Source organism: Epargyreus clarus, unplaced genomic scaffold (genome assembly GCF_041222505.1).
Source record: "Epargyreus clarus isolate Ecla_fem2 unplaced genomic scaffold, WU_Ecla_fem_2.2 ptg000029l, whole genome shotgun sequence".
In the NCBI taxonomy this organism is placed as follows: Eukaryota; Metazoa; Arthropoda; class Insecta; order Lepidoptera; family Hesperiidae; genus Epargyreus; species Epargyreus clarus.
Genome location: NW_027332235.1, coordinates 2946958 through 2966879, shown reverse-complemented (window position 1 = coordinate 2966879; position 19922 = coordinate 2946958). Strand labels below are relative to the sequence as shown.

Below are 19922 nucleotides of genomic sequence, written 5' to 3'. Positions count from 1 at the left end.
ATAGCAGCATTGTTAAACGCTGCTGTGTTCTGGTTTGAAGAGTGTGGTAAGGGAGACATACTTTTCCGAGACGTTCCAGCTTACTCCTCAGGAGTAGCGTCGCATCTGTGGCCGACCTCAGGAGTATCTAAGCCTATCTGGGGTTGGTTACAGATGTCCATGGGCGGCAGTAACCACATACCATCAGGTGGACATGCTCGTCTGTTACTCCTATATTTAAAAAAAACTTAGTAAAAAAGCTTTTATTCCGAATAGATTATCAGGGTTCAAATATTTGGCTTTTGCAAGGATTAATATTATGATACTATACGCCATAGACGTTGAAACTCCAACACGCATCTATTAATCTCATAAATGAATTTATTATGATTGAGAGTTCATACAATTGAAAACTTAGCAGCCAGTACCTACTAGTTTTATCAATAAAGCCAACTTTCTGAATATACCGTGATTTGGCCAGAAGTACCGAAAACTTCACAATATATTCTAGTAACGCACTCTAATTCTAGATTTGTTCTTTGATATATTTCTATTCTAATTTGTTCTTTATTCAGTATTCTATGAATAACTATTTTTGGTTAGTTTCGGCCTTGTTTTGAAATGTTCTTACAATCCTACAGGAATAATAACTTTTAACTCTATCGTTGTTTTAGGCACTTATTATAAATAATTATGCCTTACAAATAACAAAGAGAAAATTAATTAAATATATGCGTCTGGCTGTAATTTTAATTTGCTATTTTCAAGTTCATATGCTTAATTAAAGGTGTGATAAATTCTCTTATATTTTGGCATTTTCCATCTATGATGTACCTATTAATTAGTTTTGATAATTATACAACTTATTTTTAGTAGTTGAAGATCGAGACCTCTTAGTGACATAGGAAAATTTTCGAAATATAATAAGGGTTATGTAGTACAAAATTGAAAGCTTACTTTAGTGTTCAGAGTATTGAAAATAGTTTTACTGAATGCAGCATAAACACGCAAAGATTTATTTTATTTAAATATCGATTTTGAGTTCACAAATTAGGTACCACCGAACATACAACCTATTCTATGGTCTGTTCGGAACATAGAACCTATTATATGGTCTGTTCGGAACATAGAACCTATTATATGGTCTGTTCGGAACATAGAACCTATTCTATGGTCTGTTCGGAACATAGAACCTATTCTATGGTCTGTTCGGAACATAGAACCTATTCTATGGTCTGTTCGGAACATAGAACCTATTCTATGTTCGGTTACTTAAATATCTGAAAAGTTTTTGAAAACGCAAATAGATCCGTTCAATAGATGTAAAGGTTAAGCAAATATATGCGAAATATGTCCAAATATAATTTCGTAACATGCTTCCCTTAAAATACGGATTAAGATCTAAGTCCGAACATGGATTTAAATATCCACAAATCTTCTTAAATAAGATTCAAAGGGCTACCGTATGTAATCATATTGAACTGACGAATCATTTGAATATTTATATTCATTCGAGCTTGTGTCTGAAAAAAAGGAAACCTTTTCACTTGTTCAGTATTTCGATATGAATTTAATTTGGACATGCGAGGTATTAATACTTTTGGCTCTTTATAAAGCCATTGTATAAGCCATTGTGCCTCTGGTCTAGTTTGCTGAATGAATTTTATAAAATAAAATAAGTTACGTTTTATATTTAACTATTGTAATATTGAGTATGAAAATTGTTATCACAGGCCAAAAGGTTAAAAACATAAAGAGCTTATGTAAGCAGGCAGAAGTAAGATTCTTTATGTTTTTATAATATTGAAGAAGATAACGAGTCCAATTGATGGTAAGTGCTACTGCCGCCCATGGGCAACTGTGATCAATTTCAGGAAAGATTTGCATTCTACCTGAGGTTGACCATTGAAATGAAATGAAATATATTTATCTTTATTTGTTGCAATGTGGTTACAATTTGATGTTGGTTACAGATGTTATTGATAAGAATCTCACATTTGCCACGTGGCGGCGTACAAATTGAGTCAATTAAAATTAAAATTAAATATTAACTTACATTAAGATATACATTAGGAAACTGATACATTGAGTAATTAAATTATTATTTATATTAGTCAATGGCATACTGAATTTATCATAAATATAAGATAGTTCATTGGATGATGCGTTATTACTCCTGAGGACTAAGTTGGAAAGCTTCAGATAAGTAAGTCTTCCTTACCAAACCTTTCACAACAGAACACAGCAACACCTAAACCGCTGTTATTGGGTAGAAACAGGTGTTTGCGGTGTTGCCTATGGAACCCTAGTCACACATCATCAACCTATTACTGTCCCACTGCTGGGAACGTGTCTACACTCAGAATGAGAAGGATTAGGCCATAGGTCACCGCACTGGCCAAGTGCGAATTGATAGACTTCACATACCTTTGAAAGCATTTTTTTAAGATTTCTTAGGTATGGTTTCCTCTCGATGTTCTCCTTCACCGTTAGCAAGTGATAGTTAATTTGTAACACGCACATAACTTTGAAAAATCAGAGGTGCGTGCCTGGGATTTGAACCTCAGACCACTCGATCAAGAGGCTGAGTTTCTTAACCACTAGGCTATCACTGCTTGTGCCTGAACGCACAAATACAGTTAATTACCAAATTGCTCGAAGTATTTCCACAAAATCCGTCGTATATTCACAACAACAAAACAGTAATACAATCACAAAAGCATTCGATAAATCTCGAAGCAGAGACTTAATGCGTACAATGTCATTGTTGGAGACATTACATTTACGTTCGTATTAAGAACCTCGTTACATTTGTATTTAGGGCATTCACATACATTCTTGTTCAGGCAAAGAATGTACCCCTCGGAAAAAGTCTTCGCCTTTTGAAAATTCCAACAAAATATTGAAGCATACCAAATTGTAACGTTTTGAGCATGCATACAGGAGTTATCTATACAAAAGTGTCTATTTGTTAAGTAAAAATAAGGTTTTTAACAAATGCGAATAAAAGTAAGTATATGCCTACTTATAATAAAAAAGAAAAGTAATGTCAAAATAACTAAATGCATATAAAATGTAGACTTAAACAAAAACATTTATGTCCGTATGTGTGTTCCTACTGACTGACTAATCTTCGCCTACGCTGAACGAATTTCGACGGGAATTTTACTGGCAGTTATTTGATGCTATAAGGCTACTTATATTGTAGAAAGAATATGAGTATGCCACGTAAAAACACATGAAATTTCGCGGGTGGACATTGCATGCGCATACAACAACGCGCAATTGCGAAACAATCGCATCATTGCGCATATTGTTCAATATGAAAACTCAGATGAGTCGTTACTTTATAGTGTCATACTAAACACTTGGGGAAATATATAAATTATCGTATGTATCGTTTCGTATAAAGGGGCAAGTACAAAAACATCATACATAAACCCCAGAATCACAGTAAATTACTTTTACTATACACTCATATGTATAAGTTATGCTAATTTAACTTAATGTTTCAGTTTGTCTTCCGTTTTGCTCTAAGCATACAATGAATCTAAGATTAAATAAAGCTGGCATAACTTGCTAATATCCATTGTTATTCTTGAAAGCTTAATGGATCTTCCAACTTAGTTCCCAAACCTTACTACTATAACTCCTTATATCTAAGTCTTATTCCACCCTTTAAACCAGAACATAGTATGTTCATAACGTTGTTATATGTCAGAAATAGATATGATCCTTTGACCATGGTAGGAGAGTCCTACTATTTATCGGACTTTAGTGAGTAATGTTTTTCGAGTAAGTACTTAAATATGACGACCCGCGCGGAGCGGTCACCATACCGGTCTGACGCGCAAAGGGTCCCGTGTTCGATTCCCGGCCAGACAGATATCTAAATGATGAATTTAGCTTTCTGTTTCTGGGTCTGGGTGTTTGTGTATTTGTCTATGTGTGTGTCCATGGCACCCACGGCACAGGGAATCCTAGTGTGGGGCTGTGAGTGTAGAAAGCGTTTAACGTTTATATGTCTACACTTTCAAGGTACACTTTAAACGGCTTGACTCATTTTAACATATTATGAGGTCAGTGATTTTGTCTAAAATGTGAAAGCGAAATAGCCTACATTCGTTCCCTTTTCAGTTTATTATTTTTTAGCAGTGGGTTTTTTGTTTTTTATAAAAAATACTAGTTATTTGTTTAATTCCTGCGCCGATCATTGTTACCATTACTTCGAACTTACTGGCCATCTGATGTGGTCGTGCCGCCCTTAGGCTTGTTAGGAGATACTTCTGAGGACTAAGTTGGCCATGTGAGATTAATCGGCTACCCACACCCTTCCACCCAAACACAATAATTGCTTAACAGTACAAATAGGTGTGATGGTAATCCCCCTATTGAACGATACTGATTCTACCACCTTTCCATTAAAACTTTGTATATGTTTATACTATGTGTAGAATACTTGGTATGTATATCCTCCTATATATTTTACACAACGCAGAATACTTAGAAGCTAAATTATTTTTTGGAAGATACGAAAAACTACATTGGCTTACAAATAAACTGTACCTAATGATCCGTCCGCGTCTACCTTTCATCATGTTTTTGCGTCATTAGCACCCAATTCACATGTTTCATAGTTATTTATCCATCCTTATCCTTAGATAGGTACACGACTTATATGTTAAGAAAAGTTAAGAGAATTATCTTCTTTGTACAAAAATAGTGGTTAGGTGGTGCAATGGGGAAGGGAAAAAATAATAATAATAATAAAACATTAAAAACATATTAATGTGTAAATTTCAAAGTGTAAAACCCGAAAATACTTAGTTTGTAATTTATATCACTTGTGCAGTAATAAAGGCTAATTTTATTTAGTTATTAGTGGTTAGGTGATAGCTTATCGTATGTGAATCAAACGTGGATATCATAGCGATATCATATAAGGTTTATTTATGTTTCTGTATATTTAAAGGTGGTACAACTCTTAGTGGTTCGACTCCGGCGGCACCACCGTCATACCTATTTCTGCCTTATAATAGCACTGTTAAGCACTGCTGTTATAAATACTTCTGTTATTTGGAAAAAATAGGCGGTGGTACCGCTGTGGTCTAGCAACAATTAAATTTCTTAACATTCTGGAGTCAAATAATTAAAAACCACATCATTCTTCAGTTTCTTATCAAACTGCATAATAATCCCTTTAGTAATACAATAGCGGTCGCCCCTTTGTTCCACAACTGACGTTTATAGTATTGTAACATTATTCTCGGTGACATGGCGACCTTATTATACTGCCACGTATCATATTGAACGCAGATACAGTGAAATGGATAGTTCTTGCGCTTACAATGGTCTCTTGAACAAAAGGGGTTTCTCAAGAATGCAAAATGCGAGTGGGATCATCATAAAGTACTGTTTTGTAAATCAGAGATATTGAGACACGAGGTTAGAAGTCTTTTGACGTGGTATGACTCTCAATGCCCCACTGTCACAGTCTCTGCCTCATAACAGTTATAATCTTGATTTGCTAAATAAGGTTATCTATTGGTAAGGTGGTAGAATCCTTTGTGGTTTTACTCTGATGGCACCACCGCCAAACCTATTTCTGCCTAATAACAGCAGTGTTCAACGCTGCTGTTTCGTTTTCAAGGATGTGCTCAGGGAGACCTACTTATCCAGGGCGTTCCAATTTAGTACTCAGGGGTAGCAACGTATTTGTGGCCAAACTTAGGTAGAAATAAAGTCATATCTGACTGGTCATATCTGAAGGACTGATTACAGATTCCCATGGGCGGCAGTGACCACTAGCAATCAAGTGGGTCAACTTGATTATATGCTCATTTACTTCTTACTTTCATTAAAAAAAAGCTCAAAATCATTTTTTTATGTTTCGATTCCTCCCAAAAACAGTAGCTTAAAACAAAAAAAATACCTCAGAATTATAGATACACATACTGGAGTTCGTTGGCTTACGCTATTTTTTCTCAAAATAACGGACAATTTATTGTAATCTTATTCCGGTACCCTTATTATCAGATGTTCGGCATCATATTGAAAGATAATAAGCTCATTTGAGTCAACGTGTCCACTTATACCGGCTTTGAGGAAAACTGACTCAAGATAAATATGCACTATTATTCACGAAAATTCTACGAGTGTATTTCTTTTTGTTTGTACGTCTTAAAAATACTTCGTCTTAATAATACGTCTTAAAATACGTCTTTAATACGTCTTAATAATACGTCTTTAATACGTCTTAAAAATCGCTAGAAAAGCGACAATAACTCTCAATATTAAATGACCTTAAGATAAAGTCTACACAGATTTGTTTTGAATTCGTAACATTTAATTTATAACCTTAGCTATGTATAAAAAAAGTATATTTATTATGAAAATAAAATGGTTAATATCGAAGTATTTTTTTATAATATACGAGTAGCAGACATGCAGCATGCAGTCCACCTGATGGTAAGTGGCTAGTGCCGCCCATGGACATCTGTAATCAACCCCAGATACGAGTAGATATTCCTGAGGTCGGCCACAGATGCGCCGCTACCTCTGAGTACTAAGCTGGAACGCCTCGGAAAAGTCTGTCTTCCTTACCACACCCTTCAAAACAAAACACAGCAGCACCTAACACTGCTGTTATTAGGTAGAAATAGGTGTGGCGGTGGTGCCGCCGGAGTCGAACCACAAAGGGTTCTACCACCTTCAATACTACTACTTTCTACTGCGTGCATTGCCGAAATTTGGTAACCCACTTCGTTCTTATTGATTGTCAAGCTGAATTTCTTGCTGGAACGTCTCAGTTGACGTTTTACGTCCGATATTAAATTTAGAAAGCTTAATAATTTGTAAGTGCCTTGCAGGTTTATAGACAAAAGTTTACGATACACTTAATTTTACTAAATCCATTGTCATCTAAACCAAATCATCATCAACCCATTAACGTCCCACTGCTGGGCACGGGTCTCCTCTCATAATGAGAAGGATTAGGTCATAGTCCACCGCGCTGGCCTAGTGCGTATTGGTAGACTTCACATACCTTTGGGATTTTTTTTTATAAATCTCTCAAGTATGCAGCTTTCCTCACGATGTTTTCCTTCACCGTTTAGCAAGTGATAATTAATTTCTAATACGCACATAACTTTGAAAAATCAGAGGTCATCAGGAGCCTGGGATTTGAACCTCGAACCCCTCGATCGAGAGGACGAGTTTCTTAACCACTAGGCTATCACTGCCTCTAACCAAATGTACTAAACCAAATGTACCAGCTCAATCGATTTGGCTTAACTAGTTTACAGGCTTAACAGTTGCAAGATTTGACCCTCACATACCTAACGAAGGCAAGTAAAAGTTTGTAAAAAGACATTACTAAAATCATTTACAAAGTTTCCAGGATTTGACCTCATAAGTAAAAAGCAAGTGATAAATAAGAAAAACCATAACTACATTTGGATGGCAACTTTTCTGGTAAATCAGATAATTTTCGCAGTTACATAAAGACATTTGTGAATTTGGCAGGATTCCCAGAATTAGATTACATCTAGATGTCCCCTTGATTAGTTTTACAAAGGAAATGGATCCAAAACGAAACAAATTTACAATTAAACCATTAGGTCCAAAAACTAGATTTTGTGTATTACTTGCATTAATAAAGAGTGAACTTAATACATGAATAAATTATTGCAAAATTTTTAAAAGCTATAAATGTAAATAGTTGTTTGCGTGGCATACCTTTTACTTTTTTTTAAGCGAGCTAAATTTAGTCATTTCAAATATTAAGTTGAAGGCAATACTTTTTATAAATATATAGTCTATCATTTTCATCACTAACGATCAAATTTGCCCCCACGTGCAATTTGTCCCCACGTCATGGTTTTTGAAATATTTATTATTTGATGCACTGTGAAGGAAAACACCTTTAAGATACCCACAGACCTGAGAATTCTTAAAATCTTGTGTGAAATTACCAATTTACATTTGGGTAGCGCGGTTGACTCTGGCCTTTCACTTTAGGAGATAGAAACAGTAATAGTTAGCCAATGAAGATGATATTATAAAAGTAACTTAACACAATTTCAAATCCATTATTTATTAGCACAATTTACATCGATGTTAGCTCTTAGCCAAGCTAGAGCCAAGAACTATGCATTTATATTGTGAATTATGCTTACATTAACCCGTATGCCACTTAGATGGCATAATATGGACTGTTTGTATAATTTAACAGGTAAGGGTTAAAAAGAAAGTACCCACTTATTTTATAGAGGGGTCATATAAACTTTTTGCTACCGAATACTTTATTATTATTTGTAATATATCAGGTTTCAAATATTTATTTAAATTTATTTTTGTTCAGTGTGCCAAAATGTTAATATTATTTTTATAATTAAAATTAATATTAAAAAAGATTTTAATAAGATAAAGAAGATAGCAAATATATGTTTTTTCGCTTCATAATTATTGAAAATGACATAAAGGCAAAAATATCAAAGGAACCATTTTGGATTATATTTTTTATTAAAACTAGATATAAATGAAGTAACATTTTTCTTTACCGTAAATATTTATGAAACTTATATTTACAGAACACAAAACTTTTGAAGAAACCGTGTAATATGCAAGAATAAAGTTAACATTCTTTAAGGCTCATGTTAAAGGCTTGTTAAGTGTTGTTAAGTATAGTTAAGAGGGGTTTTTCGCTCCGGACTTCCTATCAACTTGTGTAATTACACCAAAGTTAGTTTAGTCCTGTTTCGTTAAAACTTTTTACGACAACATTGGTCTATTAGTTTCTAACTGTTAAATCGAAATGAGGCAATTCTACTCAATGTTTATAAACCTTTTACACTTACAGACCTTACAAAAGTACCTTTACCTAAGGGTGGTAAGGCCTTTCGTAGTTCAAATCAAATCAAATTAAATAATTTTTTTTAATTCAAAATAGATTCTTTACAGAGCAATTTTTGAATGTCAATACAACTACCACCACTTCACAAGGTGTTTCGTTATGGAAAAGAAGCGGCGAAAGAAACTCCATAACACACATCTTTAAAAAAACATGTTTTTTACAATGTCCACTTAACGTAATGGTACATGTGGAGCTGGAGCTAATTCAGACCACACCGTTTTGTCAGTTAAATAAACACTTAGTTTATAGTACACTTTTTTACATAGCGTTTGTTTAACGACATGTTTGATTTTTTTTCTGTCAGATTCAAAATGTGGTCGGGTATTTTATTGTAGTAGCGAATACAGTTGCCCATGAAAGATCTAGCCACCTTGCATAATCTATGTTTAGGAACTGTTAATTTATTTATATTTCTGGTATTAAAGTTATGGTGGTTACAATTTTTTTCAAACATATCAGTGTGTTCGATTTGGAAGGTACCATTAACACATGTATTTTTCCCTTATAACAGCACTGTTAAACGCTGCATAATGTATAATATTTGTGAGTGAAAAAACGCTACGGTTATAAATTTGTTGAGTAAATTTGGTTAGCGTAAAGAACTCAATATAAAATTTAATATGAATGTAAGTAAGAACATAACATGAAGCTGACGGCCATCTTTTGTAATATCTTTCAAGAGCTTAGCAAAAACAAATATATATATTTCTTTTAAAATAACAAACAACAATACACAATCTCGACGAAAGATTAAGATACAGATTAACATTGAAATGATCTGGGAACTTTTAAACAATGCATTTGTTCATATTGTTCATTTATCTTCGTGGTAAATTAATCTTTCAAATCTGGATATATTTTATCGGGAACGAGTTACTATTTACAGCATTTCGTAGTCGTAAGTCGCATTTGTAACTACCTAACCTTGGGAAAGATGCCACCAAAGCACTTACGAGTAACTCGCTCTCAAACAAGGTTATCATATGTTGTATATAGATATATCATAGATTGTGATGACATTTATTTACTTAAACTTACATAGGGCATTCTAACTTTTTCCTTAACAATAATAAGACATATATGGCCATTTTCAACGTAAAGCAGTTCTGCATTCAGTAGAAAGGCATGGATGCAGACTTTTTTTTGTTAACGAGGGGGAAACATTCAAAAGGCACCCAGTGCCGTGGGAGCGACAAAAGGTTATGTGGGACTCTTACCGCTGCGTAGAGGACTCCGGGATCTCCAACAGAACGCAAAGTGTAGTAAGAGAGACCTACTTTTCCGAGATGTTCCAGCTTCAGGTGTGGCGGCGCATCTGTGGCCGACCCCAGGTAGGAATATCTAATCCTATCTGGGGTTGATTACATATGTCCATGGGCGGCAGTAGTCACTTACCATCAGGTGAGCTGCATGCTCGTCTGTTACTCCTATATTACAAAAAAAAATATCATAGGCGGCATTATTACTTACCATCAGGTGGACTGCAACTTTTTTGCTACTTAATTTCATAAAAGAAAAACATTGTAACTTTTTTAATAACTTAAAATAATTTATTTACACTTAACGATGATAGCCGGCTTTACAAAGCTTATTATTTCTTACCGAAACGGTCTTAAATACATAAAACGGGCATAAAAAGGTCGATTTACAATGACCGGGTAGCGATTTCAGCTTCCCATATCGAATGGAATCGTAAACATTGAAGCACATAATGTTGGGATATTCCCATGACTTAGGGGCTCGGTTTTATGAAGGAATATAAACGGCTAATTTTAGCAAATAGTCATTTTATATGCCTATTGTCTGCTGGGAGAAAGTAGGCTTATTGAATTGCAATGTGTTCGAATTAGACGACTAATCGTTGGATTGTGAATTATGTAGTCGTGTCGTATAGTCTAAGTAGCACTTGCTAGTTTGATGCTAGTATAGTTAAGACAACGCATTCATTAATTCACATAATTTTATATACTAACAGACTACATAAAATAAAGATGGATACATTTTGCAAAATTGTTTCTAAGGTGTATTAAGTTTCATACATTTTCTTAATGACATATGGCTTAATATGACTATTACTGACTGCGCTATGTAGGTAAAATTAATTTCCTTAGAAATAAAATATTCAGCATTTCAACATGAAAGTTTGAACCATACAAATAAACATTAACTCAATTGTTTACGAACCATCTTGGAATCAAAGTAATTAATCTTGGATAGTGATGGGAATTTATCGCAAAGATACGTAGAGAAAATTACAGTGAAAATTTTACGCTGTGTTTATCCCAAAATTATCAAAAATCCAAAAAAAAAATACATGTACACGGATGGACCGAAGACTTAAAGAAGACGGACCTAAAGAAGACGGTGGGAGTCCGTTGAATTCAAAGGGCACAGGACCGGTTGGAGTGGCACACTGGATGTACAGCACCTTAAAAGACCTTAAAACAGATGGATGGACAGGGCAATGTGAAAAAATAATTAAATCAATCTTTTGTAATACTTATTCCCTTATCTTTTAATTGTATTTTCTCAAACACACGAACAATATTGCGTGTAGTCTAATATTATAAGACAATAACACCTACACGTTTTACCTTTATATTCATATAGATATAAGTATCCATTGAATATCATGAGAGCGTTTAAATATCATTTTATGATAATAGCTAGCCATCTTGCCAATAACAAAAATGGTGAAGCAATTGATGGTAATGTAAAAAGAAAGAAGTTTCAAAATTTCCAATCGTGAGACGACATATCGAAAAGTTTTTTTATTTATTTTCCTCGTAATTATCGAAATAAATATATTTTTAGTGCTCTTTTTACCCGACTGCGGAAGGCAATGTTTTTGAGTTTATAATTATGTATTATTCTTTGGTACGCCATGCAGCACAGGATTTATCTAAATCTGTAAGATTCTCGAAAGTTCCATCAAGGTCGGTTCAGCTATTTCTAAATTCCAAGTTTCAAAGACCAAGCTCTCTAGCTAATTAATTTACAAGTTTTTTCTTCAAAATTACCAAAATATTGCTTAAAGCTATGTAAAATCCTTTTATTCAAAAAGTTTATCAACAAAACATCTTAATACTAAACAGAATGGACGCAATAAATAAAAACAAAAGCAATAAATTTGTATACAAAATTATGGAAACAATTTAATCTTATTATACTTTGTGGTACAATTTATTCTGAAGGCTTCGCCGCCAAAATGTCTGGAAGTCTAACATTATACTCACTTAATTTGTTCTACATTTTGATAAAACCATCTTTTTCGATTTCTATACATGTATCAAGACCTATTTCTGCCTAATAGCAGCAGTGTTAGGCGCTGCTGTGTACCGGTTTGAAGGGTGTGGTAAGGGAGACGGACTTTTCCAAGGCGTTCCAGCTTTGTCCTCAGGGGTAGCAGCGCATCTATGGCTGACTTCAGGTAGGAATATCTAATTCTATCTGGGATTGATTACAGATGTCCATGGGCGGCAGTAGCCACTTACCATCAGGTGGACTGCATGCTCGTCTACTACTCCCATTTTATAAAAAAAAAGGAATATAGGTTAACTAGCAGCTAGATTTAAAGTGGAGATTTCATATGCAGTAACAACGCGTAATTCATCACATCTTTGGATTGTACGGGTGTGGTAACGGAGACATGCTTATCCGAGTCGATCCAACTTAGTCATCAGATAAAAACCTTATCGGGGTTTGATTACAGATTTCCATGGGCAGCAGTCGGTCAGTGGCAACTCGTTAGATAAACTGCATGCTTTTTTACTATTTCTGTACATATAAAAAGTCATTAATTCTGTTTTGAAGGTGGTAGAACCCTTTGTGGTTCGACTTCGGCCGCACCACCGCCACACTTGTTTCTACCTAACAACAACAGTGTTAACCGCTGGTGCGTTCTGATTTAAAAGATGTGGTAACGGAGTCATTCTTACCCGAGGCGTTCCGACTTAGTCCTTAGGAGTATCAACGCATGTGTGACCGACCTCAGGCAGGATTACAGTTTTAACGGGAATTGAACATACTTATCAGAGGCGTTGCAACTTAGTGCCACTCAGAAGTACCAATGCATCTGCATCTTCAGACACTCTTATTCTATCAGGGTTTGATTATATCTATGGGCGGTAGTCGGGCGGTGACTCACCATCAGGGAAACTGCGTGCTCGTTTGCAACTTCTATAACAATGAGTCGTTTTTCAATGAGTCACAATTTACGTGATATCTCGTAATCTAGATACAGTTATCTTTCTTCCCCGGACTATATTGTTCACGAGCGAGGGGTAGTCGTTTACCAGGATTTGACCACAAATAAACGGACCACAATGACCACCACTTATCTTTTACCTACTTATTTCTACTTAATAACAATAGTATGAACCGCTGCTGCGTTGTGAATTAAAAAATGTGGTAACAGAGACATACTTACGCGAGGCTTTCCAATGTAGTACTCAAGACTACCAACTGTAAAGTTGATTATTCCTGAAATACTATTTTATATAACAGAAGATTTGATAACATTCTATCGTTCTATTCTTCATTTGCATTGACCATTCTATTCTCTCATATCTCAACATTAGGCAAACTGCATTCTCGTTTGAGTTGAATGAGTCGTTTTTCAACGAGTCACAATTGATGTGATATCTCCTTAATCTAGATACAGTTATTTCTTCCCCGGAGTATATTCACGGGCGCCAGGACGTCTGGCGTCCCGACCTTGCGCGTGACGATCCAAAACATATTTATTGTTTTTCTACATTTCCTAATGTTTCTCATAAGTTACTGTCAATTCGTAATAAAGATATTTATGGGTACATTATGATGTGACGATATGACGCTATTGAAAACGTGCGCAATTGAGTTGTTTTACTTGCAAAATAGATATCATCATTATATAAAGCTCGCAGTGGCGATGAGCTTTATATAATGATGATATCTATAGCTTTAAGGTCGTCGGAGGCTCAGGCGGAAAGTTGAATGGAGGCCCCCAGTGTAAAAAACTTGTTTTGATTTTACAAAATTATAATAGTTCTTAGACTTATTCGCCAACAAATATGTATGATTCCGGCGGACCTTTTTTCGCTGATTTATACCTACTTCACATATTGTTTGGAACCAAACCTTTGTTTGTAAGCTCAGCAACTGTGTTTGGGGGCCCCAGGATTGGAGGTTTGGGGGGGGGGGGGGCATCCCTTAGTCCGCTAGAGGTTCATCGTCAACCCATAACTGTCTCACAGCTGGGCACGGTCTCCTCTCAGCATGGATAGGGTTTGGGCAATATTTAATTATATATACTAGGCATATTAATCCTTAAGAATCACGTGTCTGTGCCCTAACTTAGGTCCAGTCACATGTGGGTTTGATCACAGATATTTATTGACGGAAGGAACCATTAACTATCAATATCCATAATATGAGTTTTTAATCGAGGTCTCGATCAGTGGAACCGAGAGCTTGGCAGCTGGATCTCCATACATTTGTGGCGACCTCCCGCTACTCGACAAGAGATGGCGCCACGAGTATTCTGAATCACGCTATCGAAGTTTTCTAAGAATCTTGCATATATACAAGCTCCGAACTGAAACTTTCGGAGCACGGCCGCTCCCCAGGCATGATCACCTAGCCCGGCGGGAGATCTCCCTTTGCCAAACATTCCATTGGCTAAATTTAGTTTCTAAACGACCACAATTGGCGCTGAATATAGTTCTGTATAAGAATGAGTGTAGTTCAGCGAAATTCAGTGCCATTCGCTAACTATACGTAACATGAACAGGTCCACAGTAAGTATTTCAACTCGTTTCTCTTGTTACAGATCCCCCACAATGAAGAGTTCGTGCAGTGTTATCCTGATTGTGGTGTGTCTGATGGCGGGTGCACTGGCCAATCCCGTCAGACGCTCCCCAGACTTAGAAGCGAGGCGACGAAGCGCTATTGATCGGAGTATGGTCAGGTAAACATGTTTTACAATATATCAAAAATCAAATCATTTTTTTTATTCAAAATAGGTTCTTTACAGGGCACTTTTTGAATGTCAATGCAACTACCACCACTTCACAAGGTGTTTCGTTATGGAGAAGAAGCGGCGAAAGAAACTCCATAACACACATCTTTTAAAAAAACATGTTTTTTTACAATGTTAAATTTAAGCTAATGGTACATGTGGAGCTGGAACTACTTCAGACCACACCGTTTTGTCAGTCAAATAATCACTTAGTTTATAGTACGCTTTTTTACATAGCGTTTGTTTAACGACATGTTTCAACTTTTTTTTCTGTGAGATTCAAAATATGGTCAGGTATTTTATTGTAGTAGCGAATACAGTTACCCATGAAAGATCTAGCCACCTTGCATAATCTATGTTTAGGAATTGCTAATTTATTTCTATTTCTAGTATTAAAGTTATGGTGGTTAGTATTTTTTCAAACATATCAATGTGTTTTCTTATATACATAATTTTTTCATAGATGTATTGACTATGTACCGTCAGTATGTTAATAGTGGGAAACCGTTCTCTCAGGGACTCACCACGTCGCAGACTATATATTGACTATTATACAGTGGTGGTAGTGGTGGTAGTGGTGACCTCCCACTACTAGTCAAGAGATAGCGCCGCGAGTATTCTGAATCACACTATCGAAGTTTTCTTAATATCTCGGATATATATATACAATCTCCGAACTGAGACTGTTGGAGTACGGCCGCTCCCCGAGCTTGATCTAACCTAACTAACCTAACCCGGCGGGAGATCTCCCGTTGCCGAAATACCACTCGTATCAAATTGAGATCGTTGATTATGAAGATAGCAGAACCTTAGGTGGTCCGAAGATGGTACGACCACCTTGCTATCTTCAAACTGATACGTGAGCAATGATAGCCTAGTGGTTAAAAACTCGACCTCTCGATCGAAGGGTTCAAGGTTGAAATCCCAAGCCTCTGATTTTTCAATATAGAAATTAATTATCACTTTCTTAAATCATGAAAGAAAACATCGTGAGAAAACTTGCACACATAAGGGAATTTATAAAATTTATACTTGAACCAGAACTTTAATATTCTGCACCCATTGCATATATTTATGATAGCAGTAACTAGAAGGAACCCCACTATGTTAATTGATTAGAGTTTAACCACAATTCGAACCATTATTAGACCCTACAACAATGGTATCATCCAGGTTATCTGATACTGATTCTGACATTTAGATACTCAAACAATACACCTATTACGTTAATGACTACTGACTTTAACCACAACGATATCGAGTTTAGTTCAGATGTACTAAATGCATCACATATGCGAGTTCTTTGTTTTTTTTTATAATATAGGAGTAGCAGACGAGCATTCAGTGCACTTGATGGTAAGTGGCTACTGTCACCCATGGACATCTATAATCAACCCTAGATAGGATGGAATATTCAAACCTGAGTTCGGCCACAGATGTGCTGTTACCCCTGTGGACTAAGTTGGACCGCCTCGGAAAAATATTTCTCTTACAACCCTTAAAACCATAACACAGTAGCGCTTAACACTACTATTGTTGGCAGAAATAGGTGGAGCTGGTTCCGCCGAAGTCTAACCACAGAGAGTTGTACCACCTTAAAGAAAAGGAAAATTAGGAAGTATTGTTTAGAAAAGGACTAAAGACTATCTTTATTTCTAGATTCGGCCGCTCATACCCTCCGGAACCTTCAGCAGCAGAGCTACGAGAAGCCCTCCAGCGCCCAGGCCGCAGAGGAAACAGCTTCCTTCGCTTCGGCAGATCCCAGCCCGTGACTCTCACCACCGACGACCTGATAGCACTCCTCAGGGCCTACGAGGACGACTACGAAACTCCGGTTTCGAAGCGCGCTTCCAACGCATTTGTCAGGTTCGGTCGTGACCCCAAGTTCATCAGGCTTGGAAGGTCTGGAGACGATGAGAGGAACGGCTACGAACAGACTTCGGAATTGGTCGTCAGCGGATACCCGCAAAGGAAGAACCGCGCTCGCGACCACTTCATACGCCTTGGGCGGGACAGTGAGGAGCTGAATGACGTTGAGGAAACCCTTGATGAGAGGAGGAAGAGGTCCACTGACTCCGAATGCCATGACTGCCTTTCGTAATCTGCCATTAGTTTACCCTCCGAGCGCTAACCACACTCAACCCAAACCAACGCTGTGCCAATTGTTTATTATAATTGTATTCTTATTTATATTATAGCGTATTTTTAATACATTAAGTTGTCTATACCTGTAAATATATTATTTTTAATTGTTGATTATGTTAGTGCTATTTTATTGATCTATAGTTATATAATCCCCCTTTAATTATTCCCTCTTTATATTATGTATACGATCTTATAAGAAATATACTTCGATTTTTTAGCAAAAATATAATAAAAAGGTTTTCAATTCCATTCAATTGATACCACTGTAGGTACTTATTTATCATAATGTCTCAATTTTAAAATATCTGCAAAAAGGCCAAGTATATGGAGTACTGATGTTTAAAAACACCTAAATTTAATCTACAGTAGCATTATAATAAGTGTTTTAAATAGATTAATGAGTGTTACAAATTTTCTATGAAAGAGATTATCTAAGCTAAATGCGCTTGTATTAATAAACTACAGTTTCTTTATATACATATAAGGTTAGTTGGGGTGAGGTCGGCCCTAGGGCAAACTATTATTACTGGAATTATAGCCTTAAATGACACTTTTATTGTCAACATTATAGATCCACAAAATGCATAAATGCTATTTTAGATTAGCCCGGAATGTCATTTAGGTCCGTTCTTAAAAACCAATCTATCCAATGTTTTTCAAGATCTAAAATTGACAATTGACAAATTTAGACCTTTGGCAAGTAATAATAGTTAGATTGATTATAAATAACGATCCAGAGATATAATATACGAGCGACGATCTGCTCCGGCAACCAGCACCGGTCGCTCCAGTCACTGACGCTTGCAGACTGTCGCTAGTCGCGTCCAGCGATCGTTTTTTGTCACCAGTCGGCCCATCGCTCGTGTATTAGTCATATACGACTTTACCCTAACACCGACCATACCCCAACCTACCTTACTCAAAGCAACATTTTCCTATTTAAACAATTATTTCACTTCACGAAGACGCATCACATGACTTTCATGTCTACGATTTTAAAGTTTAAAATCAGTTTCACACGATCGTGTGATGAAAAATCTCTTCAGAACTGAGTACCATTTTAATGGATTCCGTAGCTTTTTTTCAGATAATATATTTTTGTGTAGTAACTTTACATTTAACAATATACTTCTAGGATAAAATAAATATGTTTAAATTCAATGTGTTACTAATTTAAACTTTCTACCTTGTCAATGGTTAAATTTTAATATAATAAGAGTTTTATGTTAGGTGAGCGCAATAGGTGATTATGAAAATGATAGAAAAATACATAAAATTTATCAGTACAAAATTGACATGTATAGAAAATCTGCCTTCTAGAACTGTACCAGATTTCTTTATCACAACTTTATCATTTACTATAAGGATGTATAATGGCGTGTATTACACAAAAATATCAATATGTAATAACAACATGAAAAAAAAAAAACAAAAATCTAATTTAAATAGAATTAAAAATAATAATAATTTTACTAGATAATATTTAATGTTATATGCGCAATAGATATTTTTTTTACTTGCTTTAACGGTGAAGGAAAACATTGTAGAGAAACCTATAAGTCTTAAAAAATAAAGTGTATGGCTCGACTTGGCGGAGGCACTGCCGTGCCTCCAGATCGAATGTCCATTGCGCTTACCTAAAAGAAACATTAAATATATTTAATTATTTGTCTACTTGTAGGAAAATTCTATTGTCAATCGTGTAAGTATCGGAACATAAGGGTGCATTTCCACTAACAACATGCGACGTAGCTACGCTATGAGTAACACTCGAATATACCAATAGGATAGCTATATTTTCTTTTTACTAAGCTTAGGTTTGCATACTAATTTATGTTTTAAATATAGGGAATTAAGGATTGGAGCTACAACAAGCCAGGCATCGCGACCGGTGCTAAGTATTTTCAAAGCACATCTTACTTAGCTCTTTTCTTAGCTTTGAGAGCTAAGCTAGGTTTTTATATGGACGGAAGCGATCAAAGATTAAAGCTATACACTGCGTCCGGTGCTAAGGATTTATCAAATGATCCTATGCCCTAATAAAACAATATATCCAATCTATTACTTAACAAACATCGATATTGAACAATCTTCTCACGCCCATTATTAAAACTCGCCGTATCCGATGTTTGGCCTGATTGATTATTTCTTTATACTAGACATCGTAAAATTCGATCTTTTGTAGGTGTTTGCATAGATTGTTTATTGATAAGGAGACTATATACTGTCAAATTTGGATTTGAATTGGATTGATAATAATTAATAACAGTTACTCACTTAGTTTCATAGCTTAGCTTCGAACTCGCATATCTTTAGTGGAAAGACACCCGAAGGTTGGGTATCGCTTCAGATACTTACACAATAAATACATTATAAATATATTACAGGATGTTATACCATATAGATCATGTACGAATGTTGCAAAAATAAACGGCATTACTGTGTATATTGTTATTTTTATAACCTTTGACTTAAACGTAATTAAGTGCAGGTGAAGGGTAAAACATAAATATCGTGTTCATTAATAGAGAGGAAAGGGCAGGTTTCAGGTTCTTTCATCATTCACTAATAGAGGGAGGAAGAGGTTTTAGGTTTTTTATCAAAAATTTTGAGTTCCTAACTAGATGTTAGTTTCAACAAATGCGTTGGTACCCCTAAAGACTAAATTATAACGCCTCGTGAGACGAAGTGTTTTGTCGACATATGCATTACTACCCCTTAAGACTAACTTTGAACACCTAAGTTCCTAACTAGATAATAATTTCTACTAGACAAGTGCTGTGTCGACAGATGCGTTGCTACCATAAAGACTAACTTGGAACGCCTCGTGAGACAAAGTGTTTTGTCGACAAATGCGTTGCTACCCCTTAAGACTAACTTTGA

The 19922-nt window shown here is 35.7% G+C and overlaps 1 protein-coding gene across 1 annotated transcript in view; it reads left to right on the top strand.

Annotated features, from left to right (window-relative positions):
• Fa (FMRFamide) overlaps positions 1-18412 on the top strand; it is a 29003-nt gene extending 10591 nt beyond the window's left edge. The window contains exons 2-3 of the mRNA XM_073089403.1: positions 14706-14843; positions 16554-18412. Of these exons, the coding sequence (XP_072945504.1) occupies positions 14716-14843; positions 16554-16995 (570 nt within the window). The 5' untranslated portion in view covers positions 14706-14715 and the 3' untranslated portion in view covers positions 16996-18412. The remainder of the gene's footprint in view (positions 1-14705; positions 14844-16553) is intronic.
• The last annotated feature ends 1510 nt before the right edge of the window (positions 18413-19922 follow it).